The sequence below is a fragment of the Leucopleurus acutus genome (assembly GCF_964270905.1).
Source record: "Leucopleurus acutus genome assembly, chromosome: 8".
Lineage (NCBI taxonomy): Eukaryota > Metazoa > Chordata > Mammalia > Artiodactyla > Delphinidae > Leucopleurus > Leucopleurus acutus.
The window spans coordinates 95,368,850-95,389,522 of NC_139151.1; the positions used below are offsets into that span (position 1 = coordinate 95,368,850).

The 20,673-nt window shown below is 60.5% G+C and overlaps 1 protein-coding gene across 3 annotated transcripts; it reads left to right on the forward strand.

Annotated features, from left to right (window-relative positions):
* Positions 1-1,220: 1,220 nt before the first annotated feature.
* MAPK8IP1 (mitogen-activated protein kinase 8 interacting protein 1) lies at positions 1,221-20,483 on the forward strand (the record flags this gene model as incomplete). Of its 3 annotated transcripts, none has more annotated exons than XM_082845410.1 (12): positions 1,221-1,321; positions 12,993-13,098; positions 15,082-15,402; positions 16,947-17,028; positions 17,331-18,143; positions 18,310-18,385; positions 18,947-19,119; positions 19,337-19,446; positions 19,549-19,665; positions 19,760-19,830; positions 19,950-20,048; positions 20,411-20,483. In XM_082845410.1, the coding sequence occupies 12 exons, from the start codon at positions 1,221-1,223 to the stop codon at positions 20,481-20,483; spliced, it is 2,142 nt and encodes a 713-aa protein (XP_082701536.1). The 3 variants fall into 3 exon arrangements, with proteins under 3 accessions (XP_082701536.1, XP_082701537.1, XP_082701538.1); XM_082845411.1 differs by lacking the exon at positions 1,221-1,321 and adding an exon at positions 11,746-11,816; XM_082845412.1 differs by lacking the exon at positions 1,221-1,321 and adding an exon at positions 11,746-11,816 and having other exon boundaries at positions 15,172-15,402.
* Positions 20,484-20,673: the final 190 nt, after the last annotated feature.

Consider the following 20,673-nt stretch of genomic DNA (forward strand, 5'->3'; position numbering starts at 1 on the left):
CTGTGAAAGAGCTCACAGGCTTAGTCCTCTTAGGGGAGGGAAGACCAGGAGGAACCATGGCCCAAACCTAGCAGGGGCAGAGGTGCTGGGAGGAGCAGGAAAACCACCGGAAGAATCCCAAGAAGTCAACTGTGGGGGCAGGAGGACAGGCCCCAAGTCTGAGAATGTGAGAAGCTGGCTATGGGGCGTCTGGGTGCACAGAGGGGGTGCTCGGCAGGAAATGCAACTGAGCTGCTAAATGAGGAGAGGGAGAAAGCAGAAAGTCCTGACACGGGAGGAGAAGCTGAGAGTCAGAAGCCAAAAGGAAGGGTTCAATTCACCATCAGAGGTGTTTGGGGCTGAAGGGGGGCTTGAGTCAATCTTTAGTGAGGAGACACTCTGGGGAGAGTTCTTGGGACAGAGGGTCCCCTCAAGGTAAGGGGACAGGGTGGGGTTAGCCCTGGTTCCCAGCTGGAGGTGGGGCGTTCCCAGCCTCCAGTGACAACACATTTGTATTACATTTCATCCTCACAACCGTGAGATGGACCATTATTGTTCCCATTTCACAGATGAGAAAAATCAAACCTTAGGACTCTTGTCACTAATGCAAGGCCACACCACCTATTCACTTGGAGAGCCAGGCTGTGATTTCACACCACCTGACTCCAAATCTGTCTGCTCTAGGAGCCAACTCCCAACACCCACTCGCCTTTCTCTGCCTTCCTCCGTGACCCTCATTTCCTCGCCTGCAGCGAGGGGGTCCACTAGGGTCCTAGGGACCAGGGACCCACCATTAGTTATTCGATACCCAGGCGCTAGGCCCACCCCGAGAAGCAGAGTCCGCATGGGCACGGAGGGCTTTGAGGTAGGAGGAACAGGCAGAGGAGCCGGTGTGGGATTTAGGGCGGGGCTGGGCCAAACCCGGGGACCACGGGGCGGAGACTTCAGCACCTTGGAGAGCGCGCGGGGGGGGGGCGGAGCTCGCGGGGCAGGGGGCGGGGCGCACGAGACCCTGGCACGGAACCCGGGGGCGCGCGCGGTGGCGCTCGCGCCAGTCCCGAGAGCGGTGCGCGGTCTGGAACTGCGCCCTGCCCTGCGCAGGTGCGCCCGCCGCTCCCTCCCCAGCCCTTTACCCGCGGCGGCGGCCTCTCGCCGCGCCCCCGCCTCCTTCCCCTCCGCCGCCGCCGCCGCCGCCGCCTCCGCGCCGCGCTCCGCCCGGATGGCCAGGGCTGTGCGGGAGAATGGCGGAGCGAGAGAGCGGCGGCCTGGGCGGGGGGGCCGCGTCCCCGCCTGCCGCCTCCCCGTTCCTGGGGCTGCATATCGCGTCGCCGCCCAATTTCAGGTGAGAAACTCCGGCCGCCGCGACCCGCCCTTCGGTCAGGATTGACCTGTCCGGGTTCCCCCACCCCCGCGCCCCCAGCTCACAGACCCCGGGAACGAGAGGGCGGCGTGGGGATGGAGTCTCCTTCCGAGACAGAGCGCCCAGAGCCCCCCCTCAGCCTCAGGTCCAGACTGATGGCCGCTGCATATCCGTGGTGCGGCTGCCTCCGCCATTCCATGTCCTAGGCGAGGAGATCGTGAGCTGGAATTGGAGGAGTGGGCGCGGAGGCCGCCTTCTCCCCGACGTTGGGCTGCGGCGAGGCCTGGCGTGTGCGTTGAGATCCCGGAGGAGGCAGGCCGTCTGGGGCTTTGCCTGTGCCCAGTCAGAAGGCTTCTGAACAGAGATGGGAGCAGGCCAGGGTGCCCCGCGGGTCCCAGTTTCCTGGGGCGACCGACAGCCTTGGTGCAGGAAGGAGGGAGTCGTAGGCCCCTCCCCCAGTCCTGCCTGGCCAGAGGGGCCCAACTCCCAGGCCTGGCGTGGCCAGGACCCTCCGTGAACTGTGGCAAGCCCTTACCTGGTCAGGTGTGTGCAGGTGCAGAAGGCCCTGGTCAGGTGTGTGCAGGTGCAGAAGAAGGCCCAACACCGAGATCCTAGGCCCGGCTGTGGGAGAGAGGGAGTCTGGTTTGGAGCACCCAGGAGTAGCCAGGGGTATTGGTGGGATGGTTCCTGCTGGGGTAGCTACCCAGGACCCTGATCTGAGCTCCTCCTTCACCTCTCTCCCTGCCCCCATCTGGTGTTAGGCAATTGGGAGGTGGAGTTCAGAGAGTGGCAGAGGGTGTTGTGGGAGAAGGGGTGAACATCCCTCCCTCCTAACCTGGCCCTCCTAAACCGCCGGCTGGAGAGGAGGAAGAGGAGGATGTCACTGCTCCAGAACCTCCGAGAAAGAGGACTCGGCATTCCAGCCCATTGTTTCTCCAGCTAATGAGCTGGCGCCTTCCTTTCTCCTGGGGCCCCCACCCCAGCCAGGCCCCAGCTGGGCTCTGGCGCCAGCCCCTCTTCAGACCAAGGGGTTGCTGGCTCCCCGGCCCTCAGGTGGGCGGGGACCCCTGGGAATCTCTAATGGCATCATCAGGACTAGAAACCTCCCCCAAGGCCCTGAGCTGAGCTGGAAGAGCCCAGAGGGAGGGGACCAGATGGAGGAGGCCAAGCCTGAAGGCTCCAGGGCCGGGGGGCTTTGGGGTTAGTGCCTCAGAGTAACGGGGCTGAGGTCTGAGACTGACCCCACTGACATGAAACACCACCTCGACGCAAACGCTGCCTCCCTTCCAGGAGACCCCTCTGTAGTGGGAGAGCACCGAGCTTAGACAGGCCTGGCTTCAAATCCTAGCTCCACCACTTTCTAGCTGTGTGACCTGGGCAGCTTCTTGTCTTTTCTGAATCCCATCTGTTAGGTGAGCTAATTAATATTGATTCCTTAATGTGCGTCAAGCGGGCGCTCAACAAGTGTCAGCCCTCCGCACCAGCGGACGTTTAGATAGCTCATTACGGCTCAAAGCGTGTTCCCTGTGCTGGCTCAGGTCACCCTCACAACCACCCTGGGCATGGGCATGGGCCCGCCCATTTTGTAGATGAGGAGACTGAGGTTCAGGAAGGCAGGGTGGCTTGCCCGAGGACCCCAAGGGAGTCAGAGCCTGAGGCTGCACTGGAACCGGGGTCTGCATGTTCATTCCACTCTACCTCCAGGCCCTGCCTCTGGCCCAGAGGACAGCTTGGCCCCCCACTACCGGCTACCCCATCCCCAGGTGACAGTGCTTCCCGTTCTGCCCCAGCCCTGGCAGGCAGGTTACCATGGACGCCTTAGGGAGAGGAGCTGACGAGGCGGGCCAGCCAGGGAGTGTGTTCAGCCCTGAGCCCGGTGGGCGAGAGTGGCAGTACGCCAAGGCTGAGGCGTGGGCCCGCCCTCCAGGACTCCTCGGCCTGGCCGCCTGTGGGAATAATAAGGGCAGTGTCTCCGGCCCCTCAGGGCCCGCCCCGCTGGCTCCCCCTCCCGCCTCTCACAGACCGCTGGTGTAACCCCTGGTGGGGACCGCTCTCCAGTGGCTCTGGCCTGGGTTTCAATCCTGGCTCAGTCCTCTTAGCCACATGCCAGGAGTGGGTGCTGAAGGCCTGAGTCTCTGTTTCTCCTCCACAACACCGACTTTGGCCCCTGCTCAGGGCGGTCCTAAGACTTGGATGAGACACATGCTGAGTGTTTCAAGGGCTGTGAAGAGCTGCGTTCACGTAGGGCTGTTCTTATTGTTGTTCTTATTGTGCGCGTGTGTGTGCCCCCAGCACCACTGTCAGCTTCCAGGAGGCAAAAGGAGTCAATACCTAAATTTTGGTTTGCCCAATGCCCAGCACAGAGTAGGTGCCCAATAATGCCTTAGTGGTTTCTTATTTAATTCAAGATAAAATTGGAGAGTTCAGAGGAGAACAGTGCACACTGTCAGAGAAAAACGCTGTAAACGCCGCCGCCGCTTTGGGAGGCCCTCACTTTGCCCAGCTGCCAATCTAAGCACTTTCTGTGCAAGAGCATCTAGTCCTGCCCAGAACCACGTAAACAGAGTGTTATTGTTATCCCCACTTTGCAGATGAAGAAACTGAGGCATGAAGAGGTTAGATAAGTGGCAGAGCTGGGGTTTGAGCGCAGTCTGAGTTCAGAGCCACCCTGGAAAGAGAGGGCCTGGAGTAAAAACAACAGAGGAGAGTTTGTGGAGGGGGACACATGGTGTGGATTTGGGAGAGTGGCGAGTGTTTGTTCGTTGATAGTTGGTTTAAATAAACATGTGCTTTTCTTTTTTTTTCCCTGACTTTAGAAATACTCCAACCAGTTACTAGTAGTTACCTTTGGCTCTGGTGTCGGGGGAGGGATTTTCACTTACTTCACATACTTCTGTATTCTTTGACTTCTTATTTTTACCACAAGCATAGGTTACTTCTGTAACTTACAAAATAATAAAAGAAAATTGAACATGAAAGTGATACATGTTCATTTTAAGGAAATTCTGTGAGAGAATTTAGAAACTTAGCAACGGATGCCTTGAGCTGGGACGTAGGAGGGGGACAGTGGGACGTAGGAGGGGGACAGTGGGACAGCCCACATGGGAGGCTCGTGGGAAGTAAAGTGAGCAGCTGCCCTGGGTGTGTGGAAGGGGAGCGCGGGTGAGAAGGGCCTTAGAGGTCAGCTCGTCCAGCCCATCCTCCTCCCCTTTTACTTAGAAGGAGACAGAGAGGGTGAGTGGCTTCCCGAGAACACACAGCAAGTTGCCGCAGAGCTGGGGCAGCACCGGGGCCTCAGGACCCCTTTGCGGGGCGGTGGTGTTCTTGCCTCCACACTGCCTGGGGCTTGAGAGACAAGGGCCCTCCCTACTCATCTCTTCACAAGGTTCTATGCAGTCAGCTGTTTCTTTGTTCATTCAACAAGTACTTGTGGGATTTCCCTGGCCGTCCAGTGGTTAGGACTCGGTGCTCTCACTGCCGAGGGCCTGGGTTCGATCCCTGGTCAGGGAACTAAAATCCCATAAGCCGTGCAGCACAGCCCCCCAAAAAACCTACAAGTGCTTGCACTTTGCCAGGCTCACTGAGACACTCCAGAGCCACTGACAGGGGCCTGGCCCGTCGTGCAGACGTGTGGTCAGTGTAGTCAGACAGACAGACAAGGCCTTACCAGATAGGCCGTAGGTGTGCGGGTCAGGGGCCTGGAGGAGCCCTGGGTCAGGGAAGGGTCAGCTCCGCCCAGGCCTGGTGAGTGAGTGTCACCCAAGAGGAGGAAGGGTGAAGAGGGAAGAGAAGAGGGAGGGAGCGGCCCGGGGGGAGGGCTCAAGGCAGGAGCGAGCCAGCAGGGTGTGTGACGCCCGGTCTGGCACAAGCGCGGAGAGAGGGCATGCAGGAACGCGAAGGTCGTGTTGGGACCCTGGCCTGTCCACCTGCAAGCAGGGGCAGCCAGCAGAAGTCCAGGGAATGACGGTATCAGATGGTATCTCGGGGGCTTCCCTGGTGGCTCAGTGGTCAAGAATCACCCTGCCAATGCAGGGGACATGGGTTTGAGCCCTGGTCCAGGAAGATCCCACGTGCCACGGAGCAACTAAGCCTGTGCGCCACAACTACTGAGCCTGCGCTCTAGAGCCCGCAAGCCACAACTACTGAGCCCATGCGCCACAACTACTGAAGCCCACGTGCCTAGAGCCCGTGCTCCGCAACAAGAGAAGCCACCGCAATGAGAAGCCCATGCACTGCAATGAAGAGTAGCCCCCGCTCACCACAACTAGAGAAAGCCCGCACGCAGCAACAAAGAACCAGTGCAGCCAAAAATAAATTAATTTTAAAAAAAGATGTTATCTCAGCTGCCAGGTAGAGAGTGGACAGGGAGGCTGGGAGACGGCTGGGAGGGTAGCTTAACCCACTTCTGAGGGACCTGGTGTGAGGGGGGAGGAGAGACAGGAGTCCAGGATGATGCTAGGTCCCGAGGGAGGGGGTGCCTTGCAGGAGATGAGAGGTTTGGCGGGCAGGGTGGTGAAGTCACTCGGAGGCCTGCTGAATCTGAGCTTGGCGATCACTGGGGGAGCCAATTGGAGGGTTCAAGCAGGCAGTTGGTTTGGGGTCTGGAGCTCAAAGGAGAGGATGGGGCTGGGGCCAAAGACCCTGGGAGTCTCCACTTCGAGAGTGCGCGATGGCCTGAAGCCTCAGGGAGAGCGTCTCACCCAGAGAGACAGAGAGAAGGGTGAGGCCGGGGGCCAGCCACGTTGTGGGGCGGGGTGGGGGATGAAGAGCTGCGGCTGCCGGGGCCACTGCGCCCCAGCCCCTGGGCATTGCCCCGGCCAGCTGCGATGAACCTCCAGTGCAGGGACAGAACGTGGACTCGCCTCACACAGCCGGTTGTGGCCAGGGCAGGATTTCAACCCCCCTTCCTGGATGTCAGAGCCTTAAATTTGGTCTCTGGATCCCTGGGGCCCCAGTGGATCCTACAGATTGGTTCCCTGGCCCCGTCCCCACTCCAGGGGCTCTTGCCCATCCTGGGTGCCACCTCTGGCCCCTGACCCTGCTCAGGAAATCTCTGGGAGCATCGACCGTGGGCCTTGCCTCATCCGGCACCAGATGCTCTCTTGGAACACCCAGGGCCTGGGTCAACCAGCACTGCCTCTAATAGGCATTTATTTAGTGCCTACAGGGTACAGGGCCTTGGGTCTCATGCCCTCAGGAAACCCAGCTCTGTGAGGGGCCAGAGCCAGGCCCCGGAGGCGGCTGGTGGGAGGTGTGACCCAGCAAGGACTAGGAGAGAAGAGCCCCCAGATCCCACCACATCTCACAGCCGTGTTTTGTCGGTGTTTCTTCCTGCGTGTGAAGCAACACGTGGAGCCATAAGGTCACACGTTCTGTCTTCTGCTCATTGTATTCGTTGCCATTTTCTACATTAATACGCAGACTTTATTTATTTATTTGGCTGCGTCGGGTCTCAGTTGTGACGCACGGGCTCAGTAGTTGCGGCGCACGGGCTTAGTTGCCCCGCAGCATGTGGGATCTTAGTTCCCCAACCAGGGATCGAACCCGCGTCCCCTGCATTGGAAGGCGGATTCTTAACCACTGGACCACCAGGGAAGTCCCAGTTCACAGACTTTATAACGTTCATCCCAAAGGAGAGTCATACCCGCTCTGCTGTTTGCCGTTACCAGAGCACACATCCTTGTGTATAAAGGTCTTTCGCTGGGTGGGATTATTTTCTCAGGATAGTTTCCTGAAAGTCGAGTCACCAGATCCCAGGGTTCTTGCTCCATATCAGCACCACGGTGTTTAAACAGATGAGACACATGATAACCCCAAGTAAGGGTTTTCTCCTGAGACTTGTTTCTTGGGTTGGTTTCAGTTTTCAGTGAAGATGACCTCAGTGTGGACACAGTTGAGAAGGGAATTCTAGAACAGAGGAACAAACCCGGCCTGACCCCAAGGTCCACCCAGAGCTGGGGGTGGGATGGAGAGAGGGCTCTGAGGGTGACTCTGGGCCTGGCTCGCCCCCATTCCAGCCAGTGCCACCTTCCCCGAGGCCTCCACATCCCACCCCAGACTCTGATGCAGGTGAGGGGTGGGGACACAGGAAGTTGAGTTGAAAGGGGAACTGACGTAAAGATTTCCAAGGGCGAAATCTAGAAAGACCTGGGGACACCAGTGGTTCATTCATTCAACAATGTTCATTAAGTACCTGTTGTATCAGGCACCACCCATTGTTGGTCAAGAGACACGATCCTGCCCTCAGGGATGGACTGCCTCCAAGGGGAGCCCACCACTGGCTGCAGAGCCCAAAGGTAAAAATTACAGTGACCCAGGACACCAGCAAGAGGGACCCAGCCCATAGCAGGGCTCTTGGCCTGATCAGGGAGGTGAGAGGAGGCTTTGATAAGGGAGCCTAGAGAGTTGGGGGGGGGGGGCGGCAATGAACTAGGCCAGAGGGGAAGGGAGGGGCCGCAGGTGAGAATTTTGGCCCCTTTTCCTAAGGGTTGGGGGAAGCTGTTAGGATTCTGAGCTGGGGAGGGGTGACAAGACCAGATTTGCATTTCAAATGTTGGTTTTGGTGGCCCCTGGGAGAATGGCCTGTAGGGGAGCCTGAGGGAAGCGGGGAAGCTGCTTAGAGTAGGGCAGCCTGGGCACGTGTCCGAGAGCCCACTGGGCAGCTCTGCTCAGCACTCAGAAGGCAGCAGAGAGACAGGCTGGACCCTTGGACCACAGATGCCCCCTGTCATGAGAGGGGCCCGTGGGACACCATGGTCAGGACCCAAGGTCACTCCGCTGGCATCCTTACCTCACTCCAGGAGGAGAGCCAGGAGCAGGAAGACAGGAATGGCCTCTGAGCAACCAGACGCCTGGCTCTGATTGGCCTTGCTCAGCTAAAGCCTCAGCACTTTACCACTTAACCCTCCCTTCGCATGCACTTCTAACTCCACCTACTACTGGGTTGAAACGGCAGATTAGAAAGAGCTGCTGTAGGTGGAACGAGGCGAACAGGGAGATGTGACAGCACGTGGCAAGGGAAAAGGCCATGACATGAACGTCGGAACACCAGAGGCTTGTCTGTTCATTTAGGGGAGCTCGGCTCGGAAGGGGAGCCTGAGGATGGCATGTTCAGAGTGCAGTGAGGGGCCAGCTCGGCCAGAGGAAGGGACTGGGGCACCGGAGCAGGAGGCGATGAGGTTAACGTGGAAGAGGGGGCCTGGAATATAAAGATAGACACCAAAGGTCAGGGAGGTCTCCAGAGACCAAACCCGTGACATCGAGTCACCAAATGCTAATGTGGATGAGACCTCAGGAACCATCTCACCGGAATGGGCAAGCAGGTCTGATTGATCAGCGACGGCTGCCTCCGAAGGGCTGGGGTCTCCAGGTCTAGAGGTGGCCTCGTGGCGCTCAGGGCTCAGGTCTCCATGGGGAAGGTGGGTCAGTGGCTTCAGGAGGGAACCTCCCTCCTTCCTTCCTTCCTTCCTTCCTTCCTTCCTTCCTTCCTTCCCTCTTCCCTTCCATCTTTTCCTTCCTCCCCATAGTTGCCCTTCTTGAGCTTGGAGGGACAAAGGGTCTGTTTAGTTTTCCCTCCATGAAGGGTATCCCAGGGCTTCGGCGGAGAGACCCAGAACACCTGGTGTCTGGAAAAGCAGGAGGAAAGGGCAGGGCTGGGGCTGGGGCTGGGGCTGGGGGATGGGAGGTGGGGGGAGTATGACTTGCAAAGGGGACTCCATAATCAGTAAAGCCCCTTGATCCTTGGTTGTGACCTGACAGCACCTTGCAATTCACAAACACTCCACTCAGTTAAATTTACCAGCACCCAGACATGGGGAGGGTTCATTTTATATGTGGGGAAATGGCGGACCTGTGGCATCTTAAGTCTGAGCCTTAGTGCTCCTCATCTGTAAAATGGACAGAATAAAAACCCTCTTCCAAGGCTGGAGTGAGGATGAAGGGAGATGCAGAGCATAAAGAAGGTTGGTGGCCAGGGCACAGCAGCTGCTCAGGAGACGGGGCAGCTGCTTCTCATAAGCGAAAGAATCAGGATTTGATCTCAGGCCTCCTGCCTCTGAGCCTGATATGGCGGCCATTCCACCATCTTGCCTGCTTATGAGAAAAAAATAATTAAGGAGCTCCCTTAACCCACCCCACCAGAGCCAGGGATCAAGTGCAGGCTTTTTTTTTTGGCTGTGCCGCGCTTGCATGTGGGATCTTAGTTCCCCAACCAGGGATCGAACCCATGCCCCCTGCAGTGGAAACTCCTAACCGCTGAACCACCAGGGAAGTCCCAAGTGCAGGCTTTTGAGCCCCAGCCCAGTGCTCTTTCCACCACTGCCCTCAGTTAACCTCATTCCTCATCTGATACAGCTGTCCCTGCCTGCCCCCAGACCTGCTGTCCCAGGAAGTGGGAATATCGGGTGATGCTGAGATCAGGTGTAGAGATGAGCTGAGAAGCCCCAGGCCAGGTCCAAGCCAGATCCTGCAGGTCTGCCCTGAACACTTTGGTTTGAGAGGAGCCCGTGGGGGCTGAGGTTGTCCTTGACGGACATCTAGCAGACACGCACTGGGTGCCTGGTGTATGCAAGATGACCTCACCAGCTCTGCCCTCCAGACCTCACTGGGAGGGAGGGGACCTTTATTCACCACCGGCTGGGTGCAGCGTGGGGGCAGGGTGTGAGCTCCATCTATCTTTGGAGCCTCCTGAGAGGGGAGGGAGGGCGTCTGATGCAGGCCTCGTCCTGTCTGCTCCCCAACACTGCCTCGCCTCCACGCAGAGGGTGATGCCAGTCACGAGCAAGGGGAATGACAGGGGACCAGTGAGTGCTGCCCGGAGGGCTGTAAGGCACTGACACAGGGGGCCAGGAGGGCTTCCTGGAGGAGCAGGCTTAACTGAGCCTTCTACCAACAAGCACAGGTTGAGAGCCTGCCGTGTGCTCCATCCAAGCGCTGGGTTAGACCCTGGGGAGGCGGGCGCCAGAGGCAGGCAGTCGCGCAGGGAGCTGCAGATCTTGATGCCAGGCCAAGGAGTCGGCCACTAGCAGGGCATCTTGGAGGGTTTTGAGTCGGGGGCGAAAGGGCGGCATATCGGACAGCTCCTCCTGATAGTGGCGGGTGGGGTGGGACGGTGCTGGCATGGGGAAACTGAGGCAGGCAGGCCAGTGCGGGGGTCTGGGACTGCAGAGGCAGGAGCTAGACCAGGCTGGTCAGTGAGGACGAGGAGATGCAGATGTGTGCAGAGGTCACCGGCAGAGCGGGGGGCGTCTGAGGGCACCTCTGGGTTAGACACCCAGTGGTCCTGCAGCTGCCTGGTGCTGACTGAGTCCCAGGAGTGACTTCTCTGTGACTGGCCAGGCAGCCAGTGTGTATATTAACCATTTGCTTAGTGCCCGCCACTGGGTTCTCATCCCAGGGCCAGAGATGCCGCCGTGTGCTGCTCTGGCTTCTGGGCTGGGCTGGGCTGTCCTCCCCACCCTACCCCTACTTCCACACCACACCCTCCCCCAGCCCTGGGAACCTACCACCCTCGTGCTGCAGGTCAGGAGAGGCCTTAAAGAGCACAATGTCCATCCAGCTCCCCCGCCCCCCGCTGTTTCTCCAGGGACCTTCCAGCTTCTGCTTACGCCACCCCGCAGTGCCAGGAGGCTCATTAGCTCCCCAGCTGCCCTTCCTGCCCTGCTGTGAGATATCCACATATGATCTGGCCTTAGCCCTGGCTGTAGCGCCTCCGCACTTCCTGGATGGGTACTGAAGGATGGAGCCCTGGGGGGGGGGCACCCAGGTGGGCAATAGAGGCAGCCCAGACCCACCCCAGGCAGCACTGTGTGAAGGCTGCCTGGGCCCACAGAAACCTCTCTGATGAGGTATGGGGGTGAGCGAATAGCTGTGCGGATGGAGCGTCCATTTGTGGAGGATTTTGGAAGCCCCTCCATCTTGCTACCAGGAGCCCTAATTGTGGTGCTGGCCCTTTAAAGCAGATCAGGGGCTGGCTTTTGCGGGGAAACATCCCAGATTTCTGCTGTCTGCTTACAAGCCTGGGCCAGGGAGGGGGGCCACCCCAGCCCCCGACAGGGGCATTGGAAGGGCAGGTGGAGCCGTGGCATCGATTGCAGTAACCTGATCCCGCGGCGGGAGGCTGACGGCAGCGGCAGCGCGAAGGGCCAGGGGAGGAAGCTGCCTGCAGCCGAGGGTTGGCTGGGAAGAGCTGGGACCGGGGCCGGGTCGGCAGCCGCTGCCTCTTCTCCCAGCCCATCTATTTTTAATGAGCTCCCCAGCCTTCTGCAGCGGGCTGGACTCAGAAAGGCAGACCCAGGCGGTGGAGGCCCGAGGCCCCAGCCCTGTCCGGAGCCCTGGCACCTCCACCCTTCTGGGCATGAGAGGGCGGCCCCGGGGCCCCGCAGCCCCCCAGCCGGGCTGGGCTCTCCATGCAGCTGGTGCTGAAGATGGATTCCAGCCCAGACAATGACAGCTGGTTGGAGGATCAGTGGGAGAGCTGGTAGGGGTGTGGGGACCGGTGTGGGGGAGGGGAAGTACTGGGGCAGCTCCATGGAGCTCCGGGTCTCCGTTTGGTCTGGTTGAGGTGAGAGGCAGAGGGTGTGGCCTCCGAGGATCCCCCTGGGGCTGAGTCCACCACCTCTCCTGGGTGACCTTGGACTAGTGGGTCTCCATTCTCTATGCCTCCGTCTCTTGTTCTTACTGAAGAAAAGACTCAGAATTCTCCCCAACTTCATTAGCAGAATTCTCCCAATGTCCCACCCACACCAAACCGGGCGGGGTCCCCGGGGCAGGGGCTGAGCAGGTGAGGGGACCAGCAGGCACCTCAGGGGCTGGCACAGTCCTGCAGTCTGGGGTTGGGGCCCAGGGTTGGCCTGGGGGGAGAGGGTTCTAACACAGCCAGTTAGCGTTCCCTCGCTGAAGTGCTTTGATCTGCTTCCTGCGTTCAGGACACATCCCCCTGTCCCTGCCCCCAGCTGGGCGGCCTCCTGTTCGGGGCCCACATGCCAGGCAAGAGGATTTTGTGTTCGAATTGATGAGACCAAGGACACAGAACAGGGGCATGGTCTCTCCTAGAAGAGGCTGAAACTAGACTGACACCAGACTCCCCTGCACTCGCTCCCAGGGCTTACGAGGCGTGGGACTTCCTGGGCTGGGGACATGGCGCTCTCCTCGGAGGCTGGGGTGGGGCCTCTGCCAGCACCTTGGGGGTTTTGTCACTGCTGTGCACAGGGAGCCCCCCTCCAGGCATCCCTTGGAGTCTCTTCTCAACTCTCTGCCTCTTCCATGGGTGAACTGGCCTTGGCACCTGCCTTGACCCTGGGAGCCATTTCTCTGGCAGAGCCAAGGCTCTGACCAGCTGGGCCTTCTAGGCATGGCCTCCTGATTGGCAGCAGGGTGGACAACTCCCAGCTGGGAAGAGCTGGGGTAACCTGGAGCCTCCCCTTCCACTGCCACCCTAGGAGGCCTGCCTTTTGACATGAGCCTCAAACTCTTGCCCTGCCTGTTCAGTACCCCTTGCACTGGCACAGGTAGACCCCAGGTCCCATCCTCTGGGGGTTGTGATCTGCCTTCGAGGGGCTGCCCCTTGGAAGAGGTACTAGGGAGGCATCAGGGGGGCCTCGGCCCGCTGGCAGCAATCCCCTGAGTGGTAACTTTGGCTTCTTGTCCCCACCAGGCTCACCCATGACATCAGCCTGGAGGAGTTTGAGGATGAAGACCTCTCCGAGATCACCGATGAGTGCGGCATCAGCCTGCAGTGCAAAGACACCCTGTCCTTACGGGTAAGGGTGGGCTCCCTGAGTGGAGTGGCAGGATGGGTAGGGACAGGACTGAAGGTGTCCCCGTATCTAGAGGGGCTTTCAGGGTCTGTGTGGCACCCTCATTAAATGCAATAACATGCAGGAAACATCCAGTACAATGCTTGGCACATCTTGAGTGCTCAGATTCTTAATTTATTATTTATTTTGCCAGGGGCTAAGGCAGGAGATAGCTCCTTCGACTGCCCACAAGAAGGGAGAGAGCAGGAAGTCTTGAGGCCTAGGACAGCAGCAGTTAGGGCCAGAATTAAGGGAAGCCTCAGGACTACCCTAAATCCTTTCCAAAGCTGCCTTGGCAGAGGGCCTGAGGCAGAGCAGGGTGGAGTCTGGTGGAATCTGCAGTGCTTTGGGGCAGAGCACTCCCTTGGCTACCATGGCACCAAACACACCACACAGCCTCGAAGACCCTCTCTGGCCCACCGTCCTAAAGGTCCCTCTAGAAGGTTAATCCAGCATTGCTGCTGCTTTGGGCCCCATGGCTTTGTCATAGGACAGATGGCTCTCTCGGCTCCCAAAGTTCTGACTCCTGCCAGGAGGTCCCCGGCATCTGGAGAGACTGAGTCAGATAAGGATCCCCCTATGTCTTTTTTCTTTTTTTAATTGGAGTATGATTGCTTTACAGTGTTGTGTTAGTTTCTGCTGTGAAATGAAGTGAATCGGCTATATGTATGCCTATATCCCCTCCCGCTTGGGCCTCCCTCCCACCCCCAACACCCCCCCCCCCCCCCCCCCCGCCCCAGGAAGAAGGGGCTGCTAGCCAGGAGACGGAAGGCAAGTGCGGAGCTAGGTTGCAGAGCCCAGAGCTTCTCTCAGCCCCCGGAGGGTGGGTAGCCGAAGTAGACATGGTGTTGGGAGAATGGTTAGCAAAGGAGAGCTGCCATGTGAGCTGGGATGGGGTGCCTCTATGTTGATCTCCTTTTGCCCCCAGAGATTCTGTAAGTTCTGCCAGGCAAGAAGAAACCAAGGGGTGGGGCTAACCCTCCAGTACCCTGTACTCCAACCTGCCACCCTCTGGCCAGGCCAGGAAGCGCTGGAGGCAGAGGCCACTGATTCTGGACTAAGATAGCTTCTCGACTCCCACTTGCACAAGCAGAGCCTTGGAGAGGGTGGTCCTTGCAACGAGCAGGACCCTGAGGCAGTACTAGCTCGGGGCGTACCCTGTGGGGCCTTAGACAAGCTCCAGGGGGCCATCAAGTACTCTTGCCAGTGAGTCCTCACCTCTCAGGGAAGCGGGGAGACAGTTAACTGGTGGGGGAATTGGGGAGTCAGAGGATCTGTCCAAGGTGCCAGGGAGTTAATGGTAGAGCTGGAACTAGAACGGGGCTCTGAACGGGGTTCTCAAAGTTAGGCTGGCCTGAGAGAAAACCTCAGGTTGGAGGGGCCTCAGCCTGAGGACCGAGGAAGGTGGGGATGCAACTGCCTCGTCCAGGTGCCCGCCACTTGCTCCTCCCCCTCAGCATCCCTCTTCCAGTCGCGCTCAGGTCCTCCTGTCTGCACTGAGGCCCTCCTGGCTGAGACTGTTTCCTCAGTTTTCCTCCCTGCCCCCTTCAAAACCCCGTCGCCATCCCTTGTGGGGCCCGAACTCCTCGGCGACCCTCCGTCCCCATGGCAACAGCGGTGACCTCACTCTGGGCTCGGCTTACTACCCGGGTGAGGTCACTGGCCGTTGCCAAGGGAACGGGAGGGTGCAAAGAGTCGGGAAGGGGGGACCGTGGGGAGGGGAGAAGTGTGGACTGCAAAAGGCGCCGCCTGACGTGGGGAGGAGGCGGCCTCGCGCATTCTCGAAGGCGCGGGAGGGCACGGTCCTCTCGCGGGGCTCCTGCTCCGTTCCCTCTGTCCCCCTCTTTGCGGCCGCGGAATGGACTCGCCCGCGTGGGGGGCGGTGCGCGGCGGCTTTGGCCCTGCCCCTTCCCCGCCCCCTGACGCCCCTCTGTCCGCGCCGAGCAGCCCCCACGCGCCGGGCTGCTGTCTGGGGGCAGCGGCGGCGGCGGCGGCGGTGGCGGCGGGGGGAGCCGGCTGCAGGCCGAGATGCTGCAGATGGACCTGATCGACGCGGCGGGGGACACTCCTGGCGCTGAGGACGACGAAGAGGAGGACGAGGAGGAGCGTGCGGCGCGGCGGCCGGTAGCGGGCCCGCCTGAGGCGGAGCCCCACCAGGAGACGGCGCCCCGCGGCCAGGGTCAGGGCCAGGGCCCGGGCGGCGGGGATACGTACCGGCCCAAGCGGCCCACCACGCTCAACCTCTTCCCGCAGGTGCCGCGGTCTCAGGTGAGGAGCCAGCGGCTTGGGGGCGGGGCTTAGGGGGCGGTGCCCCGGGGCAGGGCCCCGGGAGGTCTTCGGGGCGCCGGCCGTCTCAGGGTCCAGGCCCGGACGGGCCGGGGAGCAGGAGGGGCTGCGGAAGAGTCACTTGCCAGTCCGGAGGAGGGAGAAGTCTCGGGCCTGCTGACACCTTCCGTAGCTTCCCACGGGGGAGGTCCCTGGGGAGGTGGTCGCTGAGGGCAAGTAGAGTCTGTCCTAAGGGAGAGGGGCCGAGCGGCGCTGGCTGGGTTGGAAGCCTTGAGAGGAGAGGCTGAAGGAATGAAAGGGCTGAGAGGGGCAGTGGAAGGATGCGGGTGAAGAGAGAAGTAGGGAAGTAAGAGAACAGGGCTTTGAGGGCGTGCAAGGGTATGGGGTTCCCGGCGAAGGTGGGTCAGAAGCGGGGCCTGAAGAAAAAGGCATGTGAAGTGGTCAGTTTGGGGGAAAGTCATGGGAAATTGTGAAGAGCTGGGGATGGTTTGAAATGTGGGCAGCTGGGGATTCCCAGAAGGCAGGGAAGAGAAGTGGGAGGTGGAGCTGCCTGGCTGGGTTGGGGGCCTAGGGCCCCTGGACTGGGTGGCTGGATGCCAAGGAGGGTTGAATAGGGTTGGGGAGAGCCGGCCGGGCCCATTGTCTTCCAGGCCCAGTCTGGAGAGGTACAGAGGAGCGGCTCAGGGAGCTGGGCCTGCTGGTGGAGGGTGCAGGGGCTGCAGGGAAAGGATTGGTCCCTTTCCCAGGATCCTCTCGGGTGGGTTTTGGCAGCCAGACTCACGCATGCGGGAGCCTGTGAGGGTGTCCTCAGGGGAGGGGGCTAAGTTGTGTGCAGGGGACCTTGTATGTAGGCATCGTGGAGAGGGGTCCCAGGGGCCTGAGAATGTGGGGTGGGTGGCCCCGAGATCCAGGAAGGAGGCCTCTGACAACTACATCTGTCACTCCTCTGTCACGTGCTCTTGGGGGGGTGGGGAAACCATGTTCTGGATTCGTCGTTTGTATGATTCATCCCAGTCCCCCAAGCCAGGGGAGCTGCTGGGGAGAGCCTTCCTCCTGGCTCTCCTAGAATGTCCCTGCCCCTTCCCTAGGCCATGTTCCTGAGCTCCAGGGGAGTTGGGCTGGAAGTGGGCATCTTCCTTGTAAACCCTGCGTGTCGGGGACTGGCGGTCTGGCTCTGTCCCTGGATGGCTCTTGCTTCTCCCCGCCCCTCCCCCCACTCACCACCATTCACATTGGCCATCACCACCTTTGTTGAGGCTGATGAGAGCATCCCCCTGAGGGTTGGCCAGCTTCCCTGAGCCAAGGGGGTGGTCTGTCTCGCACCAATAGCCCTGGCTGGGAGGGCTGTGACTTGCCACCCCTTCCGCCTGCTCCAGAGGGTTGGGGGTGAGGCCCTTGGCAAGTATTAAGGGGTGGGGGGAGCAGCAAATGGCCTAGGGATGGCCTGATGGGGGCAGGGCCAGGGCCTCCCTGTGCCGGGCACTGTTGAGCGCTGCTGTCACAAGGGCCTTTTGTTCCCTGCACAGGACACACTGAATAATAATTCCCTGGGCAAGAAGCACAGTTGGCAGGATCGGGTGTCGAGATCATCCTCACCACTGAAGACAGGTAAGTCGTGACCGTTTCCCTTACCTGGACCTCCACGTGCCCTCAGTCCCCACTGCAGAGAGCAAACCAGCAGTCTCCAGCCTGCTGGGTAGAGGTGAACTGCCGGTCCCACAGGTCTGAGCAGGCCCAGCCGCTGTGGGCTGTGGCTGGCGTGAGAGGACTGGCCTCAGAGCCTGCCGTAGGCCTACTGCCCCGGAGGCTCTATCTTGGTGTCTGTGTCCACATGCCGAGTGGAGGGAGCAGGTAGCCTCGGAGTCAGGGGCGAGGCACCTGCCTTCAGCACTGCCCTGCCTGCTCTCCAGGGGAGCAGACGCCTCCACATGAGCACATCTGCCTGAGCGATGAGCTGCCGCCCCCAAGCAGCCCCGCCCCCACCAAGGACCGAGGCACCTCCACCGACAGCCCTTGCCGCCGAAGCGCTGCCACCCAGATGGCACCTCCCGGCGGCCCCCCTGCTGCTCCACCGGCTGGCCGGGGCCATTCGCATCGAGACCGCATCCACTACCAGGCGGACGTGCGGCTGGAGGCCACCGAGGAGATCTACCTGACACCAGTGCAGAGGCCCCCAGACCCTGCAGAGCCCAACTCCGCCTTCCTGCCGCCAGCTGAGAGCCGGATGTCGGTCAGCTCCGACCCAGACCCTGCCGCTTACCCGGCAACTGCAGGGCGGCCACACCCCTCCATCAGCGAGGAGGACGAGGGCTTCGACTGCTTGTCGTCCCCGGAGCGGGCCGAGCTGCCAGGTGGAGGATGGCGGGGGAGCCTGGGCGAGCCGCCGCCGCCTCCACGGGCCTCGTTGAGCTCGGACACCAGCGCCCTGTCCTACGACTCGGTCAAGTATACGCTGGTGGTGGATGAGCACGCACAGCTGGAGCTGGTGAGCCTGCGGCCATGCTTCGGCGACTACAGCGACGAGAGCGACTCGGCCACCGTCTACGACAACTGCGCCTCTGCCTCCTCCCCCTACGAGTCGGCCATTGGGGAGGAGTACGAGGAGGCCCCCCGGCCTCGGCCCCCCGCCTGCCTCTCTGAGGACTCCACGCCCGATGAACCCGACGTCCACTTCTCCAAGAAGTTCCTGAACGTCTTCATGAGTGGCCGCTCTCGCTCCTCCAGTAAGTCGGCAGCAGGGAGCCGTGTGGGGACCGGGGTGAGGGTGTCCCCGGGAGGCGGCCTCAGGTCCATCTGGTTCAATGCGTTAGGACCGAGCGCTCTACCTGCCCCGCGAGCCTCAACTGGAGCTGGGACCACCCTTTCCTAGCCCGCCCCCCTCATCTACAGGTGCGGAGTCCTTCGGGCTCTTCTCTTGCGTCATCAACGGGGAGGAGCAGGAACAGAGCCATCGGGCCGTATTCCGGTAAGAGCCCCAGGGCCGGGCTGGCCAGGCAGCAGCTGGGGCCAAACCCTCCCTGCCTCTGCCGTCACCCCCTGGCCTAGACCCAGTCCCACCACTCAGCCCCAGGTGGACAGTGTCTACCCTCTAGGAACTCGGAGTTCAGGGACGGAGTGGATGATTTCGGAGCAAGGTGTTGTGCTGCCCAGAGCCCAGGACTGAGCACCTAATCTGGCCGGGGCAGGGGCCCAGGAGAGTGCCCAACAGAGACACCTGACCACACACAAAACCCACTACCCCTCACCCTCCTCCATGTGGAAATACTCGCTTCCTGTGACCTCTCACAGTTTACCAGTGGCCCTGGTCACTTGCTCCCTGGGCTGCAAGTTCCTCCATGGCAGATGCATGTCTGATTGACCTTGGTCTCACCCCCCACCCCCAGGGAGTGACAGGCACGTGGGACGCTGTGCAAACGTTTATTGAACCAGCGATGCCGACGCAACCCCCTGACCTCAGGGTGGGGAGTAGATGGCTGGCTGGAGGGGCCTGGGTGGTGAATTCCTCACAGGCCCTTGTTGGGGACAGGTTTGTGCCTCGACATGAAGACGAACTTGAGCTGGAAGTGGATGACCCTCTGCTGGTGGAGTTGCAGGCTGAGGACTACTGGTATGAGGCCTACAACATGCGCACAGGTGCCCGGGGCATCTTTCCTGCCTACTACGCCATCGAGGTCACCAAGGAGCCTGAACATATGGCAGGTAGTGTTCCTTCCCCCCACCTGGTGCCACTGGGTCCCCATTTGCTGCCGGGCGGACCTGTGCTTCAGATCTCAACCACCCAGGGAGGGGGCCGGGCAGTGGTGACTTCAGGTCCATTTCATAATCGAGAAAAGTGAGGCCCAGCCAAGTCGGGGCAGCCCTGGGTGGTGCATCCTCTGCTGCGTCTGCCACTCCTCACTCCACGCTTGCTTTCCAGCCCTGACCAAAAACAGCGACTGGGTGGACCAGTTCCGGGTGAAGTTCCTGGGCTCAGTCCAGGTTCCCTATCACAAGGGCAATGACGTCCTTTGTGCCGCTATGCAAAAGGTACCTGCTCCACTGGGAAGGGTGCCCACCCCCGGCCCGGTCCCCATCTTCTCCTGGGGAGAGGGCCACCCAGCACCTCATGTTCCCATCCCTCACCCACAGATTGCCACCACCCGCCGGCTCACCGTGCACTTTAACCCGCCCTCCAGCTGCGTCCTAGAGATCAGCGTGCGGGGCGTGAAGATAGGCGTCAAGGCTGACGACTCCCAGGAGGCCAAGGTGACTGTCCCGGCCTGGCCCCGCTCTCCCGTCAGACCTCCAACCTGTTCCCCTGCAGGCTGATGACCACCCTCTTCTCTCCTCCCTCCTCTAGGGGAATAAATGTAGCCACTTTTTCCAGTTAAAAAACATCTCTTTCTGCGGATACCATCCAAAGAACAACAAGTAAGAACACGACGGGGAAGAGCTCAAGGCGTGGGTGGTGGTTCAGGGCGTGGGTCCACACGTGTGCCTGAGGGTTCTGAGCCCCTGTCCCGCCCAGACAGACTGCTGTCCTCCCACAGGTATTTTGGGTTCATCACCAAGCACCCTGCCGACCACCGGTTCGCCTGCCATGTCTTTGTGTCTGAAGAATCCACCAAAGCCCTGGCAGAATCCGTGGGGTATGTGTGTGTGTGTCCTGCCAAGCACCCAGCCCTGTAGCCAGCCCCGGTCTCAGGCCCTGAACACGTTCCTCATGCTTGGCAGCATCCCTCAGTCCTCCCCGGCACTCGGCATGGCGTCCTTGGGTCACACAGGCCTGGAGAGAGGGCTGGGTGGTCTTGAGGTCCAAACTTCTTGGTTGCTGGGCCCTTTCTTCAGTTGAAATCTCACTCAGGAAACACCGTGTGCGAAGAACAGAGCTGAGCAGCTCTGGCTGGGGGAGGCGCAGCCCCATCCGGGTACCCCGAGGCTCCAGTGTGAAAACCCTGGGTCGAGATCCTATTCCTCCCCAGTCATTCTGGTGTGTCTGCCTGCCTCCTAGGAGAGCGTTCCAGCAGTTCTACAAGCAGTTCGTGGAGTACACCTGCCCCACAGAAGATATCTACCTGGAGTAGCAGCGCTGCCTTGCCCTCTGCATCCCCTGGGCCCTGGGGCCAGCGCCAGGACGGCTGGCTGCTGACAGGACATGGCACTACTTGAGGAGGGGCACCTGCCACTACCAGAGGATGGGGAAGCGGGGGGCTGTTGGCCGAGGGTGGGGGAGGGTGGGGGTTACGGGGAGAGGCAAATGCAGTTTATCGTAAT